At 41.9% G+C, this 19,418-nt stretch overlaps 1 protein-coding gene across 2 annotated transcripts in view; it reads right to left on the bottom strand.

Annotated features, from left to right (window-relative positions):
* Window positions 1-544: 544 nt before the first annotated feature.
* The window catches only part of CPM (carboxypeptidase M), a 34,565-nt gene continuing 15,691 nt past the window's right edge, over window positions 545-19,418 (bottom strand). The window contains exons 3-9 of one of the 2 annotated variants that reach the window (XM_074825449.1): window positions 14,292-14,389; window positions 6,094-6,266; window positions 4,433-4,617; window positions 4,015-4,185; window positions 3,020-3,172; window positions 1,943-2,091; window positions 545-1,199 (exon numbers count right to left, since the gene is read on the bottom strand). In XM_074825449.1, the coding sequence (XP_074681550.1) occupies window positions 966-1,199; window positions 1,943-2,091; window positions 3,020-3,172; window positions 4,015-4,185; window positions 4,433-4,617; window positions 6,094-6,266; window positions 14,292-14,389 (1,163 nt within the window). In that variant the 3' untranslated portion in view covers window positions 545-965. The remainder of the gene's footprint in view (window positions 1,200-1,942; window positions 2,092-3,019; window positions 3,173-4,014; window positions 4,186-4,432; window positions 4,618-6,093; window positions 6,267-14,291; window positions 14,390-19,418) is intronic. The other variant, XM_074825450.1, reaches the window with a different exon arrangement.

Here is a 19,418-nt window from a genome sequence, read left to right as displayed (position 1 = left end):
AGATGGTACCAACTGGCTTTTCTTGACAAATTTTGTGTTTATTGGACAGCTTCAGAGGTCCCTGAAAATGACTTGCCAGGCGAGAGGAACTTCCTCCTCCTGCACATAGCACAGCCCAGCCAGGGGAACAGGGGTAGCTCAGCTGTCACCAAAACCAGCCTCTGTATCAGGAGGCAGTTTGCGCCTTGCTGCGTGTACGGCCAGCTGCTGGCACATGTCAGACATGCTCCAAACAGCCAAGCAGTGGGGCTGTGAAACAAACACTCTAAAGCCCTTGCTGAAACTATTCAGATTACAAAATTCTGAAAGTGTATGCAGTTCTGTTCCATACCAAACACTGTTTTCAGAGACTCAAGTCGCTCTTTTGCCTGATGCCACAGGTTATCACTGAGCTTCCAGCAACACGGCCTGTCAGCACATATTTACACTTCATTTCCCTTTTCCTGTCTTACAACGTGTCTGTGTTACTGGTCTTTACCTTACTCCAGCCCTGAGCAGTCTCAGGTGCCCAGGTAAGAAAGAACATCCATAAAAACACCATTCCTCAGTTACAGCAGTGGCTTTATTCTGAGAAATTAGGGTTGAGCTAATGGCTTACAGTTACATGGCACATGAGCTGTTGGTTCAACATGAAACATTTGCAATGTAATCCTAGACTTCTTTGAACTTGGGCAAATTCTTCAGAATGTATTTGTACTTTCTGCATCAAAATTCTAGTTATTTCCACATAGGGTGTACAGAATTTCTTTAGAGTAAAATACTTACGTAGAAAAATACGATAGTCTATTATAATCAAAACACTTGATTGTCAAGCCAGTATTTTACAAAATACAATAAACATATTGTAAATCTGAGAATTTAGTTTATAAAAAAACCATACATTCTTTGGCATATGCAATTCCTTGTCTGAAAAGCCACATTTGTGCAGAAGATTGTGCCTTGCCCCTGTCACGTCATTCCTGACTTTATTTGAAAATGACAAGCATAACGGTCATTAAAACCAAGATATGTAGAGTTGGTTTTGTGGCAGCTGAAGCCCGTTCGAGGTCTTGGTAGAGGGGAGTTTTGGGACATGAAGCAGCTCGTGATCTGATAGAGACTTCTGAGAAAGAAAAGTCTTGTTTCAAAGCACTGAAGTTACCGGTATTGTCAGGTATTTCCACTGTCTTCAGCATCGATTTAAATCCTGGTACAGTAGCCTAGGAGCAAACATTGAAGTTTTCTTACTAGGTTTGAAATGTTGAGTTCAGCTGCGAAACAAATCATTGTCTAAGGTGGTTATTTACACTCTCAGCATATAGGAAAAACTTGGAGAACACAGAATGAAAAAAAAGTTCTCACATCATAGCAGTAAGACTAAACCCCCCAAAACCCGAGACAGAACCAGTAATAGAATATTTATAATGGGGGGGCACCACCTGCTGTACGAGCGAGGGAATCCTGCCATTCTGCTTACACAGAAGCCCTTGGCTGGCGGTGGGCAGAGCCTACGCCGCACAGATGCTCTAAATACCAGCTACTGACAACCTCCGCAGAGAAGCTGCTTCCACCCAAGGAAATAACTGTCACTGATGGCGCTGTCAGCCCGTCACTGCCTGGGGCTACATGGATCCCAGCCTCCACCTCCTCACCCTTCAAGCAGCTCTGTGGTTTGTTTCCAACACCTCAAGCTACTGTTGCCGTGGTCCAGACGCTCATCCCAGCTGGCTCCACCACCCGGGTCAGATGAGTGCTTATCTCTAGACGTTCTGGGGACCCAAGATCTTACTCTATCAAAAAACTTCCTTTCTGCTGACTCACGTTTTAAGATATTTTCTTTTAAATATGCTGAAGAGTCTTTATAGCTCCTGTATATGACGTGAGCAAGGTCAGCTTGTTGGTCTCACTGTGCTCAGGAACTCATGCAATTCGAGACAATGATTTCCTAAGGTCACACACTTACGTTGATCACATATGTCCCAGGCAGAAGGAGAAGAAAGTACTCCCCGTGTTCATTTGTTCTGTAGGGGCAGACATGAGGCCTTCCTTTGGCTTCCACGATGGCATTGGGAATAGGATTCCCATTCCTATCAGTAACTTGACCCTTCACACCTATGAAAAAGGGAGAGGAAGATCACAACCTGTAACTGCAGTGAGCCTCTACCGGGAAAGTCAGACTATTTGTTGCTGGATGCACTCCAAGGATATTTCACTGATTTCAAGCACGTCTAATACCATCACAAGTCACTTCTATCTTACTGAAGGGAACTGAAATAGAAAATCCTTTGCTGTTGTTAATAGTTTACCCTCACGTTAAGTTAGAAAGCAGCACTAATCTCTGCTTCTTAATCTCATTTGCTGAAAGCATCATATATACTTATTGTATGTGTCTTTTACTGAAGGGCCTCAATCTTCAGTACTGGTTTGGGGTTTTTCACCTTTTTTTTTTAAATTTTAAAATAAGTCCGACTCTTACCTAGTACTTCCCAATAGCAGAATACCAACAATGTCTGCTTATGAAGTAGTTTCCCTAAATTCTCACACACCACCTTCAAGGCAGCACCGACATTAAGCAAAGATAAAACAGCAGTCAGACTTTCTGGGCAACAAAACACAAGATAAGCAACAGATTTGTGCAAATCAACTCATTGTGAAGTACCGCTGCTTCACTAAGCAGCAGCTGTCTTCTAACTGTGAAGTCAAGATTACACTGAGAATAGCCTTGTAAAAACACAAAACCCAAGCAACAAAGACCCATGAAATGTTGTGTACGCATACACACAGACATTTAGAGACCTCTGAAATAAATGACTCCCCCAAGGTTGCTCAGGAAAGCGGAGTCTCTGAGGGGGGTACAGGGCTCTCCTCCTGTACCCATCCCGAGCCTTGCAGCACTTGCTGTTCAGAAGAGATAGCTCCAAAGTTCCCGCCAGAGCTCTTCCCCTGCAAGCTCTGACACTGACCCAGGCTCCTGAAGAGTTCCGACCTTGCCCACCGGCCTGGCCTCAGTTTTAGCTCCCTTCCCCGCTCGCATACCCACCTAGATGTACTTGTTTTATGTATTCAATCAGAGCAGCTTTGTTGTCTCTCCAGAACTTTTCCAGCTGGTCTGCTGGAGGATATTTACAGCATGACAGCTCCAATGTAATTTCAAAACATTGTCCCCAAACGTAGTTGTAATCTTGCATTCCACCTTAAAAGTGAAATAGAACAAACAGCATTCAGTTGCAAAGAAGCACTCAGTTCAAGCTAGAAGAAAAACAGGAGAGTTAAAATGTTGGTACTTGCATCACACCTGTAAGAAAACTAAATCAGATAAATTATTCCTCAATGCCACACCTGTATTTACTGCCTCCTGCGGAAAACCAACTTAATTACTCTAGTTACATGTAGAGTGTTGTTTTCTAAAGCACAGTGGCATTTCGGGAATGATGACTATTATGGCTGAAGAAGGGTGGGTCTTTGACTTAAATTAAATCAAGCACTCCCAACTAAATAGGGGCAGATAAATTCACAGGCCGGCACAGAGTTTGCCACTGCCAAAGCCATCCTAAGAGCCTTTTAAGAATTTGAATTCAGACTGTGGAAGCAACACGCAGTGTGTCACAGTACGCAGGACCCATATTCTATTTGGCTACACAAACAGTAATGAAAACATTTATTTCAGTGATCAAATGTTAAAAAAATGGATGATACACAAACAGAAGATTGGTTTTCTTTCTGAAAGGACAAGACCTTGGTGCTACACCAGTGCGTGCATGTGTATGTAATCTATACAGCTATGCGGGCCTTAGGAAAGGGCACAGCAGCAGCCAGACAGCAGAGACTGTCTCATCCACTTGTGCAACTGCTGACTGGGGGAGCCTGCAAACATCCTGGTCCTGCTCAGAGAATCGGTGTAAATGTATTGGCTTACTCCCCCCATCAGCTTGCTACTCTGGGCAACATCACAGCCCTTTCATCATCACAGATGGCAGGAGAAAGTAAGAACATAATACCTGAAGCAGCTGAAAAAACTACCACTGACATTCTTACCTTCCAGCTGGTACCAAGAATAGCCGTTGGTAATGCCTTCCGGAAAGGTCTGTCTGCTGTCACACCCCATCCCTTTGTACATGCTGGCATGGTTGAAAGAATAGGTTTTTGCCAGATGAATAAAGACATCATCATCTGGAGACCTGCTATAGCCTTTCAAAGAGCCGGTAACTGCAGAATAAAGATAGCCATCACGTTAACTCTCACTACTGGTGTAACATACAGTGCTGACCTATGTACAGGTTAAACTTCTCCCAAATAGCCATGTCAGGCAGTGAATTTTGATGGGGTATATCAGAGTCTGTCCATCCCAGCTAAAAAGCTGGAAAAACCTTGCAGAAATCCTTATAAATTTTGCTTTGGTTCAGCTAATATTCCTAAGCCAAATCAGCTGTGGAGGAGTTTGTTACGAGCTTACCTGAGTTACCATTATCAAAGGTGTAACTGGCAACCAGGGCACCCCCATGCAAGTTTGCTGAAAGAACAAACGTTTCATTTTTTATCCAGTTCATTACTGCTTGAGTCTCTGGCTGAATGCTAGCGTTGTTATTTTCAAAGGCATCAGGAAAATTTCTGTTCAGATCTTCTCCGTTCTTATTGTACCTTAAAAAGAGAGAAGACATTCCCATTACTGTTTTGCCTAAAGACACTTCCACATCCCCAGTCTCCCCATACTTAAGATCCGTGGCACACCCTTGTCTTCAGGAAACAGGCAAGATGACCACCTGCAAATCTTCTCAAGCATTAAGAAGACAGACTTTAGTTTCCTTTCTGACAGCACTGGAATTTTCATAGGACAAAATAAAACAATTCTTCTATTGTATTTCAGGTGGAAACAGTGATAATATTTAACACACATACAGCATGCACACACCTACACATATGTGAATTAGAAAAACCTAAGCCAGATAATGAGGATGTTGTCCTGTGTGTGTTTTTCCCACTTGTACAGAAGACCAAAGTAACACTGGATGGCTGTGTCCCTTGCACTGCTGTCTACACTCTGGGTGTAGAGCAAAAAATCTGCCTCAAAACACAGAATGTATTCTCTTCTCCCTGTACCTGCAGGTCCAGGCTGTGCAAATGTTTTCTTCCTTTTTCACTCTGACAGGTCAGTACAAGAGTAGAGAGGGTATTTAGGTCAGTTGTATTAATTTTTAAACTGAGTTAGTTAAACTTTATTTATTTGACAGTGAGAGAATAAAAAATACCACTCTCTGTAAAAGTCCTGCTGAGGAATAGATTTCTTTCCTAATAAAAAGGAGCACCTACACTGGTCACCTGCAGAACTAAACTACCTAAACTACCTTTTCACTTGCTTCTGATGTTGCCACGGCCAGTGATCCAAGAGAACTTCTAGCTCATGAGTTTGTTTTTTCTGCCCATTCCAACTTTATCCCTTTGGCACTTCTTCCCATTCTCTCACTCTATGCTCTTCTTCCCTCTTCTAGCTTGTTAAATTTCTCATCCCCTTTTTGGTCTCTGCAATAGCTATGTTAAAGAATGCAAAAGTAGCACAGGATGCAATGCTAGGTTGTCTTCTGCACAGGTTTTTTTCCTAGCACTACTATTAGTACAGCACCTGTTATAGCTATCTGCTTACGTAACTCCTCCCTCTTACTAGATCTTCATTCAACATGATCTTTAAGCACACTTCTAGAAGTCCATTCAACAAGCTTAGACACACCTTTTCCTCATTAAGAAGGGTTACAGGGTTCTCCAATTGAAATAGATCCCCGTGGGTGGAGTTTTCCTTCTTTTTTTGTAGTACCCTAAAGGTCTAAATAGGTAATTGTGCTTCTATTTGCAATCTGGGTCTCCTGCCTAAAAGGTTAGGTCATTACACCATTCTGACCAATTTTCTCTGGCCGCACCACGTATAAACACCAGTCTGACTCAGTCTTCCAAAAACTCTATGCCGTAACAGTGCGTCTTCAGAACAGCACAGGCCAAAATTAGCCCTAACACATCCTCGAGGCTATCCTCTCCACCAAGTATGATTCAGTCTCTTGGCTATCTCTGATTATTACTCCCCACCCATTTCCTTTACCTACTCCCACCCTCCTAAGCCACCCTTACCTTCCTCGTGTGTAATAACAATCAGGCACTTTTGTAGCTTCAAATCCATCAGGATTCATTGTTGGCATGATATGAATCCGGGTATTATTGAGTAACCGGGTAATAACTGGGTCACGTCTATAGCTGGTCACCAGGAAGTCTATCAAATGGAGCAGGATTTCTCTCCCAACAGTCTGCATAAAGAAGCATAGATTTTATTTTAAGTTTTCTATGGAAGAATAATAATAATAATAAAAAAAAAGACCCAGCACCTTGCATTTACAGGTTTTTCTTACTGAATTACACAGACATACAAGACACAAGGCATACAAAAACATTCTGGTTAACACTGTTTTATTTTACACTCTCTCCTAAATATATTTAAAGTAATTTAATAGATGGAATGAGTCATTGGAAAGTTTTCACAAGGGTTTTAAACCCAGATCAACCAGAGTTTTTTCTGTAATGGGAAACTGACTGTGTCAGCTGCACTGCTTAAATCCTGTATGGATAAGGCACAGCTTTATCAAAAACTAAAACTGCGTAGGCTGCCTGTTAAAGATCACGTGGGCTTGGAAACGCACCACTGCATTATCTCAGCTGCACCGCGGAGTCAGCTCTGCGCTGATGCCCGAGGGACCCAGGGCCCTGCACACAAGCGTCAGTGCTGTGCATCACCATGTGGCAGTGATGGCTCAGAAGAAACCTTCCATGATTTCCAGGGTGCTACAGAGCAGGTTTTGTTGTTCCTCTTTTACAGAAAGTCAACTTTAATACAGGATCAAGAGAGGCCCCGCAGACACACACACACACATATATATATACACACACACATATATATATAAAACTGTGTTACATTGCTTTATTTTAATGCCATGAACACAGGCATTGGGGAAACCAAACAGGTATATGTAAATCCTTAGAAAAAGAGATGGAAGGACATTTCGATGCAGACTTTGGATCAAGGAAAGGCAGTGGCAGAGAAAAAGCTAAATATATATTTTTGTTTGTATAGGTTGAGAAAGCTGGCAGGACATCTCCCTTTAGCCTACTCTACCAGATTTCAGGCAAAATAGTGGCAAGTTCCAGCTTCAGTGAGTTTCTACCCCAGAAACCACCATATAGCATTCACTGAACCATACTTTCCAGGAGCACTTTCTATAGCATGGCAACCCATGCCTCAAGAGCACTGTAGGGTTCCTAAGCCCTGGCTGAGATGGGAACAAAACAAGACTTGCAACTAGATGTGCTCTGGAGATAATTTATCTTTATCTACAAGAACAAAGCCTGGTAAATCACTGCAGGCTCTAATTCAGAGCTACAGCATCTCAGTATCTTTTCGAATGAGTCTTGCACCACTGAAGTGGAAATATTGCAGAGAATTTTTTTTTCCTAAAGTGAGGAACATGGAGTGGCATTACTGGATGAACCTGGTGTCACAGATAAATATGTCTTTGCTTTCAGACTGGTACAGACTAAGGTAAAAGGTAGGTGAAATCAGGCAGAGGAAAAGGAATATTTATCCACAGCTATTTGCTGCACTAATATCTTGTTGAATTTTCACACTGGTGCATTTTAAGTGGCAAATCCTGCTCTGGGTGTTAAGGTAAACAGGAACACAGACACTGCTCTGCCTGCAGGAGCTGAGTTAATACACCATGGGGCAAGGAGGGCTGGGCCTAACTGCTGTTCAGACTGGGAGCAAACCACATCTTGCCAGTGAGCTGGCAATTGCTGTTTATTGCAGGAGAAACAAACAAACAAACAATGTAGTGCTAAACATGATCCCACTAAGCTGCGGATCACACTGTTTTAAGTGTCATAGTTGAAGGCAGCCACAGAGTCTTTGAGTTGGTACTCAAGCAATTTTGCCATGCTGTTTGTACAAGGAAAAGGAAGGATCTCTTCCCACCCTGCCCCCCAGCAGATTTGTTCCCAAATTCTCTAACCCTTGCCTGTCAGCTCCTGCTGGTCTCCTGCAAGCCACCATCCAGTAATCTGGGGAAGCCACGTAAGCAGTTCTTTTTCTAGACAGTACAGCAAATGGGCTTTACGGCTGGGGGCGGGGGGGGGGGGGGGGGGGGAGGGGAGGTACCTAATTTCCTCCTTTTCCAGTAGCTTTTGTAACAGCACCTGAGTACATGAAATCAGACTGCTCTGCAGGTTTGATAAACTTGCTCTGTGAAATTTAAGAAGGGATGCAATAGAACCTGTCTTGTACAGGCAGCTCAGTTCCAGCTCTGGGTGATAGACATCTTGGGAAGCACAGGGAGAGGGGGAAGAAAGGAGGAGAGAAAAGTCAGCCAAATCATGGCCCTGGGCATAAGAGATAAGGCTAGCAGGCTCAGAAGCAGCAAGAACAGCCCTACCACAGAGATAGCTAAGCTACAGACAAGACTGGACTGCTCTCTGAAGAAACTGGGAAAGCGCCTCTGCTCCTACCATACTTCTCTTCAGTGCCTGACAAAAAGAAAAGAAAGGGTAGGAAGGAGGAAAAGATGAAGAAAATCAACAAGAAGGAAAAGGACAATGTTTATAAAGAATGGAAGATAACAAGTTTTTCATAGATGACACTATTTGCACTTAAACCCAGACTTACTTACATATACAGTATTTTAAAAAAATAACCCTATTTTATAGGAAACCTTGTATAGCTCTTGTACCTGAGTACTTAGTACATTAAACAATTCAGCTGATCTCTATCCCAGAGTGTTGGTACTTTGATCATTCCCCAGTGGAAGAAGAGTATATTTATTACCACTGTGTTTTGGTGGGGTGACAGAGGGGTGGGTTTTAGTCCAGACTACCCTGCATTTCTTGAAAAAGCACATCTGGAGGTGTTTGAGGGGAGGGAAAGGGAAAGTTTTTGTTTCTGGGAAAGTATATAGCTCAAGTTTTGACCAAGCCCTTGGAAGGCATCTGCTGCCCAGCCAAGCTTTACCCTGTTACTAGAGAGGTCAGCTGTACCTGGGGAAAAAAGTTACGAGACACTTGTTTTTACTATGGAACTTCAAATAAATGATCTAGACACAGTGGAGGGAAGCTGCTCACAGCAATGTCAAGGACAGACACCTTAACCTGCCTCTAGTCCAATATGAAGATGAGACAGCCGGAGACAGCCTTTATGTGCTCTGGGACTTGAAGAATACATGATGTATTTGGTTTTAATTGCAGTAGCCCAAGGGCGATGCCCAGGTGCATTGTTTTGCTGTAGCTCAGATGAGGGGGGACACAAAGGCAGAGGAAAACCCTTTCTCCCACCTCTAGGAATACAGTTAGACATTAAGTTTCTCTGTGCACTTTCATCTGTCAAGTTTCCTTGTGTGCCCGAAAGGGAGAGAGTCAGCAGGAAAGGCTTTCGGTGATCCTCGGGGGAAGTCCTCAGTGAAGAAGCATACATGTGTCAGGGCATGGATCAACGCCGCAGAAAAGGGTGTGACTGCTGCTTCTGTAGACATACCCTGTAAACTTGCTGACTATTGCTTCTGGCATGGTTGGGTCAGCACCCTGCTCAGCTGCTGAAGAGCTTACTCAAGAAGCCCCAGCAACAGCCAGGTAAAAGATTAAGGTCAGCTCCTATTGCACCTGCACTGTAACGCTTTACTGCAGCACCCCTGTTTTTAAAACATTTTTGTTACCACATGATAAAGACCTAATACCAGGGGACTATGGGTGGATAGACTCTACCCATTTTTATGATTAAAATTCTTTCCTTAAACGTGGCCTGGTTTTTAAGTTGAACTATGTTGAAAGAAAGATCCAAACCATCAGGTAGGGCCTGTTTCAGAGCAGCACGGTCTTGCCAGTCTCCTTGCTCCAGCCCTGACTGCTCTACAGACCTAGCGCAGCATACCAGGCACAACCCCGCCCAAGGAAGCAGGGTTACAGCAGAGAAACCGATAGTCCATCCTGGTTTACCACTTCAATGCCACACTTAGGAGACGTTTGTTCTGAACACTTGCACAGCGCTAATTATTATGCATGGCTGTGACACACCCCACTGTGTTTGTCCTTCTTTACTGAAATACACCAGTGTTAAAGTGACTGTTTGTGCACATACCCATTTATTTCTATAGCAGCAATCACTACAGAAATATAAGAGCTACCCCATGTATGACAGGGAATCGCAGTTCTTTAGTTTATCACTGAAGGAAATGATAACATAAAGCCCGCATTTGAACTAGTAACTGGCATAAGGTGTTACCCCCTGGACAAATTTCACAGGCTTCAGGCTTCTCAGCACAGGCTTCACCTGGCTGAGAAATGGATCACTTTTTCTTTTTCCACTCAGAAGAGTGGGAGTAAAGATAAGTAAAAAGGTAAACAGGGCAAGGCAGCAAGCCTACCTGTGTTGAAAGAGATCTCAGCAGCATCCAGTTTTTTTTTTTTTTCTTTTTTCTTTTTTCTTTTTTTTTTTTTAGGTCTGTTAGCAAATGGATTTGATTGCTTTGAATTTTGAAATCTCTGGTGCTTCTGACCTTCTTTACATCACATCAGCTGATACTGAAGCCAGGTGGAAAACAGTTCACTATACAAGACTTTTTTTTTTTAAATCCTCTTTTCTCGAGCATGTATTTGTTTCCCTGCCACACCACTTCTGCACTATATTGCACAGTAAGAACAACATAGGAATATGTGCTGAAAATTCCTTACAGCAGATTGTGTAGTATGTAGACACAACTTTGTCCAACCTGGTGATTAAAAACCCCACTTTTTTTTCAGTGACATTTTGATAGTGTAAATGCAGCTTCCATTCGTTTTCTGAGAGTGAGAAATTCTACACAAGGCTCGTTAAGTTTGTTGTTTGTTTTTTTAAGACCAAATTATATTGAGACCACAAATAAACCTACCCCAGTCCTCAGTCACCCAAGCCTAATAAATCACTGTATCTCAGGAAACCCTTCTGTGGATATGACTGTCTATGATGACATGGAAAATAGGATCTAGTTGCATTAACTTAAATCACAGGATAAGCCAGCAAGACAAACACATCCTTTCACGTAGGCTAGCTTAGGCCTATCAGTACAGGCTCAGCTTCACATAATGGAAGAGGCAAAATACTATGACACTAAGAAAGTGATCAGAAGTGGATGATTTAGGAGAAAAGGGTTGGTATCAGCATTACCATCCTGGGAAAAAGTTTATCTTGTGATGGCCCAGTTACACTGTAGCTGCAGAAAGTTAATGTATTAAGTTTATGGCTTCCTTAAAAGGAACAAACAGAAATGCACAGGTAGTTTACACTTTGTTCAGACATGTTTTTCCTTAAAGGGTTTTCCTGCTGTCAGATACATGGTTTAGGAACAGCCTTCTGATTAGATGCTATGGTTCAGTTGTGTAGACTGGACTCAAGTCACTGGTACAGCTGATCAAAAGGTGATAGTTCTGCTCCCATTTATGACTTAGGAGTGTTTGGGGGTTCGGTTGTGGTCAGTGTTAAGTGGAATGAGTTCTTCCCCGGAGAGGAACATGTGAGCGTACACACTGAAGAAGAGATCTTTCAAGTAAGAGTACAAGCCTGGGACAAGAGAGACTGCTGCCTAATTCAGAACCACAGCTGCCCCAGAAGAGCAGGCAACTCATCTCTCAGTGAAGACTTTATTAACATTTCACAGGCTTATGCATTTTGTGCAGTCTATTAGTGCCATTTTGATTAAAGTCTCACATAGCTGCAAGCGATAACTACTTCCAATTATTAGTTTTAATCTGGCTTGGGTTAAACAAAGAGTACTGTTAAAAATGGTGTCCAACTTCATATAGGCACACAAAGAATGGGACAAGTCTTTTGTGGCATCTCTGGGGATCTGGGGCAAAAGTTCACTCTATTTGGCAATGGTGATCACAACCTTGGCTGGTCATGTCTTATAATACTAAGAAAAATTAACGTACTTAAATCCCTCCAGTTCTGAAAAAAGTACTCTCTTCCTAGTATTGTGTACTCACATTATTTTATTAGAACTTCCCCACTGGGCAGCTCTCCAAATAACCCAGGTTTTCTTTCAGCGGCATGTGTGAACAGCCTGCACACATGCAATTCAGGCTCCCCCCGCAACTTTTAGGTTTCAGGAACAGCCAGCCAGCTGAGTCAAAAAAGGAAAGTGTCATTTGTGTGATCATGACAAGTTAGAAGGGCAGCATCACCGAACAACACTTGAGAACAGAACTTTTCTCACTTTGTAACACTTACGGAAAGCATCACTGAAGCACAAGAGACCTAACTAGATCAATGAAGCCATAATACTGCAGTTTTATGTCACCAAAGACTGGAGCGCAAGTTGAAGCTTGTCATATACAGTTAGTGCAAAAATTATCTGCTTAATATATTATAGGTGTAGTTGAATCTTTCCCCAGTGATTAGCCCAGCAGAATCTCAGATCATGGGAAAAAAATATTCAAGTTCTCCAATGCTCCTCTATATGAGGAACTCATTTCCTGCCATCTGAAATACATTCATGGTCAGATAGGAAAAACAAACACCAACTGTGCATTATATCCATACACAAAAAAACATAAGGCAAAGTTCATCATCAGGGCCTGAAAAGGAAGAATAGATCTATTTCCAGAATCTTCCTTATGTGCATTCTTGGTCTAATGAACAGTCTAGAATGTAGTATGGCACGGAGTGCTGTACGGTACCTAGGCAGCTCAAGGATCAACCCTGTTCAAACTCAGACACAGTGCCAGATACTTTAAAAAAGAGTCTTGCCTCATTTCCTCACAAAGTCAATATAAAAGTTTAGATCCTAGGCAGTGATCCAGGTTGCCTGATCTCCAGCAATTCCTGACCCTGTGGATATGTGAACAATGCATGTCTCTCCACAGTCAAAGTTCCTTGTGCATTTCCAGGTGGGCAGCCGTAATGGCAGGAGTGCTTCATTGTGGATGTTTCAATAGGAGTGGCCTTCTGCAGTCCAGCAATACTGAGTTTGAGAGTCAGGCCATTCTGGATGAGATTATATCCTGCCCTCCATCTCTTTCCCACTGAAGCTGGGTCATCTGTAGCCGTAGGTTTGCAATTCCCTTCAGCAGTCTGTAGGGACTGTCATATGGAGCCTCAGCTCCAAGGCACCCTGGACTAGCCTGCTGACATACACCAGGAGTTTTAGGAGTTGCAAACCCCATCTTGGGCATCTAGTAACATGTGTACCCATTTGAAACCATGAATCAGCTTACTCCCACACAGGTAAACTCCAAAGCACTCAAGACTCCCAGCAGCACTTCGAGCACAGCCACTGTCAAACAAGGTGAAACTAGTCTAACTTGGGGAAAATTCTTGGCACATAACGTCACAAGTGTCTGTAGGCGTGTAAGTGCTCACACACAGTATCGGTAATAGCAATAGCTTGTGATATCTTATGCTTTACACAGGATACACTTCCTACTACATCTGTTTTTCTTCATTTTTGGAATTGACGGTCTAGCATATACATATAGATATGCACGAATTTTGTCATTTCTGTTGTATTACTTACCCTTCACATTAAAGACTGCATAGAAATACATTGTGTAGTTTAAACTTATCCTGAACATGACTAATATAAGCAGATAAAGCTAAAGAATAAGGGAAATAGAAAGCAAGAAAAGATTATAGAGAAGAGTGAAACTTTGAGTCTTTCTGTTCCAGATTCATGTACTAAACCAGAAAGGTTCATAATCACCATTTTCTCCTTTATCGTTAATAAGTGGGCATTCCTTCCAGAGCAAGTTAATCCTGAAATTGCTTTTTGTTTTGTATTCACTGTGTTATCTCAGATGAATCTAGGGATTCCTAACTTAAAGTTCCCAAGAGAAATTTTCTTCCCAAAATAAATCATCTGGTGCTTCACAGCAATTATTATTCAATCTTATGATTTATTTGAAGAGTTCTATCTTCATGCCTAGGTAATAATAATGTACAAGCAAACTATTGCATCTGACTCATTGCTGGGAAAGTTAAAGTCTCTGGGTTTATTCACGTGGAGAAGACAAAGCTCTCTACTTAAGAGAGGTCTTCGGTGTGGGATTGTAGGATTCTTCGCAGTGATATAAGGTTGCCTAAAGCCCTTCCGTTAAAACAAGAGAACTTTATTCTTGAAATGCCTCAAGAAATACACACATACTATGTCCTCTTTGAGGTATGAGATACCTCAATAATAAGTAGCACACGCCTGAGAGAAGTTCAGTCTAAACCCCTGGTAAGTGTATTTGATATAAATGACAGTGCAAAAGTTGAAACGTACCTCATCCCCATGCATATTAGCAACATACTTGAACTCTGGAATGCCAATCTTATGATGGGTTGGAAACCTTCCCAGAACAAGAACCCACAGGTCTCTACCTTTAAGAGGGGAAGGGGAAAAGACATTTTTTTAAACAAGTATAAAATCATACAAACCTTAGAGAAAAAAAAAACAAAAACAAACTAAAGTTGGTCATTAAGACCACCGTACAAATTCTCATTTCGTTGCTGCCCAGTCAGTCCTACATATAGCACATCAAAGTAGACTGTGGGGTTTTTATTCTATGAGTACTTGCTATATTAGTTAGACGAATAAACATGTTTTGCCTTCTGACCATAAGTCTGTAGTGAACCTTGCAATTTCAAAAGCATTTAACCAGTGCTAGAAAAGAGTTTGGGGTTTTTTTTTTGTAATAAACATTTTTCAAATCAAGTTTAGCAAGCAAGATCTTGTCAAGCAAAGTCACCGAGCAGCTAAAGAGTATTTAAAATAAGACAGTCTTCCCCCCAACATATTAAATCATAAGGGTTTTCTGAAGTACATACAGAGCTTTTTCACAAAGAGCATATTTTTTGTATTAAAGACAACACAGAAAAGCTAAACACATTCATGAGTTACTGCTCAGAAAACAGGAGATACCAGGCAGAGCTGTATCAGAGACAAAAAAATCAGCAGGGAAAGAATTAGTAGCCACAGAAAGAGTATTAGTTAGGACCACTGATGCTGCATAGGAAGCTGAACTTTAAGTAACAAAACCAAATAAATATGCATACATTTTGGAAGTCCTCATTTAAGGGGGGTATTTTTATTATTATTTTTAGGGATATTGTGGCATTTCATACCTCATCTGCAAAACTATGCTTCCCACTAGCCTGCTCAATGAGGTGGAAAGCTCTAGTTTCAGTAGATGGCAGCAATGAAACTCGATGAGATCCTTGATAACAGCAGTCAGAGCCTATAGATTGCTAATGCCCAGACCCTTGTATGCATGCTACCTGTCCCCAGCTCTCACAAAGGGCTTTCCTGGGACTCATGAGCTGTTTCAGGAGTCCAGCTGTCATTATTACTTACAAGAAAGACGAATGTAGGTGCTGCTTGTACCGGGTCTGGCTGAGCCAGAATATCCAGTACTATAAAAAGCATTATTTCCTAAATCTTTACTACAGATTTGATGATCCACAAACAACCTCTGGAGCATAACAGTTTCCCAGAGTTGGAAGCCATGACCCTCATGGTATCACTGCAGTGAGCCAGTCACATAGCTAGAAAGGAAAACACTGCAAGACAGGTAAAACTGAGGAAAGAGTCTCAGGTTTGGAATCAAGAAGGAACAAGACAGCACTGAGAGGAGACAGATTCAACAAGGAGAGGTCTCAAGATCCTGTAGTTTTACACAGTCTCTCTAGAAGACATTGGTGTTCAACCGTTCTATCCACATGCTATGCATGAAGCTGTGAGATGCTGCTACTGACTCTTGCATTAAAGGGCAATGTGAGCAAGCAATCCATACTTTTAAAAATAAGTTCACTGTAAGTGCTTTGGTGAGGAAGGTAGTTATTCGGCTTTGTTGTATGCAGAGCTACTGTTCCATTAAAAAAAATAAAATAGTTTAGATTTCTGTAAGTCTAGACAAGCTACAGAGTGGAGAAACCAGAGATACTAGCTTTTGAGCACATCCTTCTTCAAAAAGGAAAGAAAGAGAATCACCCATCCCCACCACCCTAGCCCTTCTCTCTTACATAACCTCCAGAGGTCCTTTCCAATCTCAACCTGCCTGAAATTCTGTGAAAACAGATGATAAGTCTTACTGCAGTAGTGTATGTTTGGAACTGAAAAAAATCCTAGTCAGGAAAAATCATGTTACTTTTATTCATAGTCAAGTGTGGACAACCATCTCAATTTCCACCTCTGCAATGTGTCATCCTCTCCATGGTTGTATCCAGGGACAACCTGCAATAGAGTATGAAGGATGTCCTTCCAGAGTGCTCCTATACCCTCTAAGCCATTCTGTCCAGCTCTCCTCTCTACTGGAAGGAAGTTTCAGACATCCCTCCTTGGTTCCCAACTTGTCAGTTGCCATATGGACTGCTGCACCAAGAGGAATGTACCTGCTTACAATTGTATTTGCAGCCTTTCTGCCACAGTCCAAACTTAAGATGACTACTGCGAACTCACAACGTGCAGCTTCCCTAGCTAGGGATTCATCAGACCAAGCTGCAGCGCCAAAAAGCACATCCCACATCTAAAAGACAGTGGTGAAATTATAAGATTAAGGTAGCAAAGGACTTATATTGGAGACCTGATGGTGTCCCAGCTCCCTCCTGGATGGAGGTGGATAGAGCTAAATTGTAAGAGACGCTCCTCTACAGAGGAGACATATGCCTTCTGTAAAGGCATATTTTTATAAAAAAATACATATTTTTATAAAAAAAATTAATTCATTCAGCCCTAGGACTGCTCATTATCACCATGAGTATCAAGCACACAGACAGGTCTTCAAAATATCTCAGAGCCAACAGGTTCAGTGAATTACATGTAAAACGTCCTTTCAGATCAAGTGAATTAAGGGCTGATTAAAAGCATTAGCTTCCTCAAATCCTTGATGATTTCCTACACAAGCACAAAGCAGTGACCTAGAAGGCAGGTTTAATGTCCTGATCCTGCACTAAACTAGCCAATATATTTACTACATTTATATTACCTTTCTGTACATAATTATTATCTAATATATAAATATATCTAATATATGAATATATCTAATATATAAAATAACCAACCAATCACAGAAACCAAACAATACTGTAGTCCCTAGAACAAGAAGCATCTTATCTCACCAGACATTAAGATTAGTCCCTGGTTTTCGTGGAAAGGAAGCAGATCACAAGGGCTATTTCAAGGCCAACTACTAGCAATAACAACATCCACATCCATTGCACACAGACTTTTTGGAGCATCTTGTGAGCCAATGTAGTGCCATATTCTTTAGCCACTTCCCCATAGCAGCACTAGCACCAATGCAGTGCTATATATACTAAAGCACTAAGAGTCCAAGTACAGCTAAAACACTATAGTTATTCCAGTCATTTAAGACTTTCTACAAATAACATTGTATTCTGACTTCAAATTAAGAAAAATGAGATTTCCAGTGCCTTGCTATCAGCAGTGCTCATTCCTGCTGCTATCACTGTGATACTGCACTCATGGGAAACACAAGGAAGAGCTAAGTATAGACTAGCATTAAGTACCGATTTAAATTGGCCTTTCCAGCATTAGTATTTAGACTGTTTATAGTTTGTGTGAGGGCCATCTAAATGATAAACACTCCCATGAACTGAGACACCAATTATTTCCTGGCATTTCCAGCTTGTGAGAAGTATTAAACCTACCATTAACAATTAAAATAAATTCCTGGGTCTGCTCAGCCTGCAGTACTGGATACTGTACCTATGAGGGATGATGTAAGATTTCTTTCCATACAGCAGTAATTTACTGCATATAAAAAGATTCAGCATATAGATAAGTTTCCTTTAATCAGTAAAGCCTCGATAACTCTGTTTTTGTACCTGAAGTGAACAGCTGAGCTACCTCTTATGCTTTGAATCAACTGAATGTACAGCAAAAAGCCATTTTTCACTGCCAAACCAGAACTGACTTCAACTAAATAGTGAACTGTATTTCAAGTAATCGGGACCACTGTGTGTTTCTAACTGTGTGTCCCGGGACAAGACTTGTACTGGAACAGAGCCAGGCCACATAGCTTCTAACAGAATTAACAGTCTTAAAAAAATTTTCTAGCATTGCTACAGTTCATGGCAGAGTACCAGTATTCTAAACAGATCTCTGAAAACAGGGAATTAAGATGGAGAATTGAATTTGATCTCCAGATCTAGTGGGAAAGAAACCAAATCATTTGTAGATGTTGCCATCTGGATTGCACTCCCTAGTTTGTTTTGTTCTGAAATGTATTCCTACTTTTCTTCACTTTGTTCTTTACAGCTTCATTTCTGAAAAAGAACTATTGCCACTTCAAAGAAAGTTATGGCTAGGAAATGAAGTGAAATGACTGGGCAACCCACCAGACCCACTGTCAGTACCACTCAAGCTAGACTATGGATTCCAAAGTCTGCATGGAGGTCCACTTCGACCCAGAACAAGCAATAGGCTGACTACAGTCGTCCTGAGCTGGCCATGTGTTGCACACTGACTTCATGGGTAGGAACTGCAGTAACGCTGATCCATATTGAGGCAGTCCCTACCTAGAAAGGCACAGGACAGAAATAAGAGGAAAACTGACTCTCATTAGAATGCAAGGTCTATGAACAATTTAATTATAGAAACAATCACAGAACCATAGAACAGCCCAGGTTGGAAGGGACCTCAGAAGATCATCTGGTCCAACCTTTCATGGGAAAGCAAGCCTAGGTGAGATTATCAAGCACCCTGTACAATTGTATCTTGAAAACCTCCAGTGATGGGGACTCTACCACATCCCTGGAGATGATGTTCCAGTGAATGATTGTTCTCACTATAACGAGTTTGTTTCTTATATTGAGATGAAACCTCTCCTGGTGCAACTTGTATCCATTGCCCCTTGTCTTTTTTCCACACTGCTCCTTGTGAAGAGAGAACCTCCATCCTCTTTGTAGCTACCCTTTAAGTATTGGAATCCCATGATGAGGTTCTACCCTGAGTATTCTCTTCTCCAGGGAGAAGAGCCTGAACTCCTTCAGTTGTTTCTCACAGGACAGGTTCTCCAGTCCTTCAAATATCTTTATGCCCCACCCTACCCCCCCATGCCTTTGGACCCTCTCCAGTCTGTCTGCATCTTTCTTGAACTATGGGTACCAGAACCAGACACAGTACTTCAGATGAAGCCTGAGTGCACCGAATGGGATGATCACCTTTATCTCAGCTAGTAATGTCCCTGTGGATGCAGCCCAGGATCCAATTTGCCTTCATTGCTGCAGCGTCACACTGATGACTAAAGTTCAGCTCTATTTCCACCAGGACCCCCAGCTCCCTTTCCGCAAGGCTGCTCCCCAGCCACACAGATCCTAGCCTGTGCTGGGTTGTTTGGTTATTCCATCCCAGGTGCAGGACTCTGCATTTGTCTTTGTTAAACTTCAC

This window comes from Strix aluco, chromosome 5, assembly GCF_031877795.1.
Source record: "Strix aluco isolate bStrAlu1 chromosome 5, bStrAlu1.hap1, whole genome shotgun sequence".
Lineage (NCBI taxonomy): Eukaryota > Metazoa > Chordata > Aves > Strigiformes > Strigidae > Strix > Strix aluco.
Note: the sequence above shows the minus strand (reverse complement) of the source record. Positions and strands in the feature narration are given on the sequence as shown.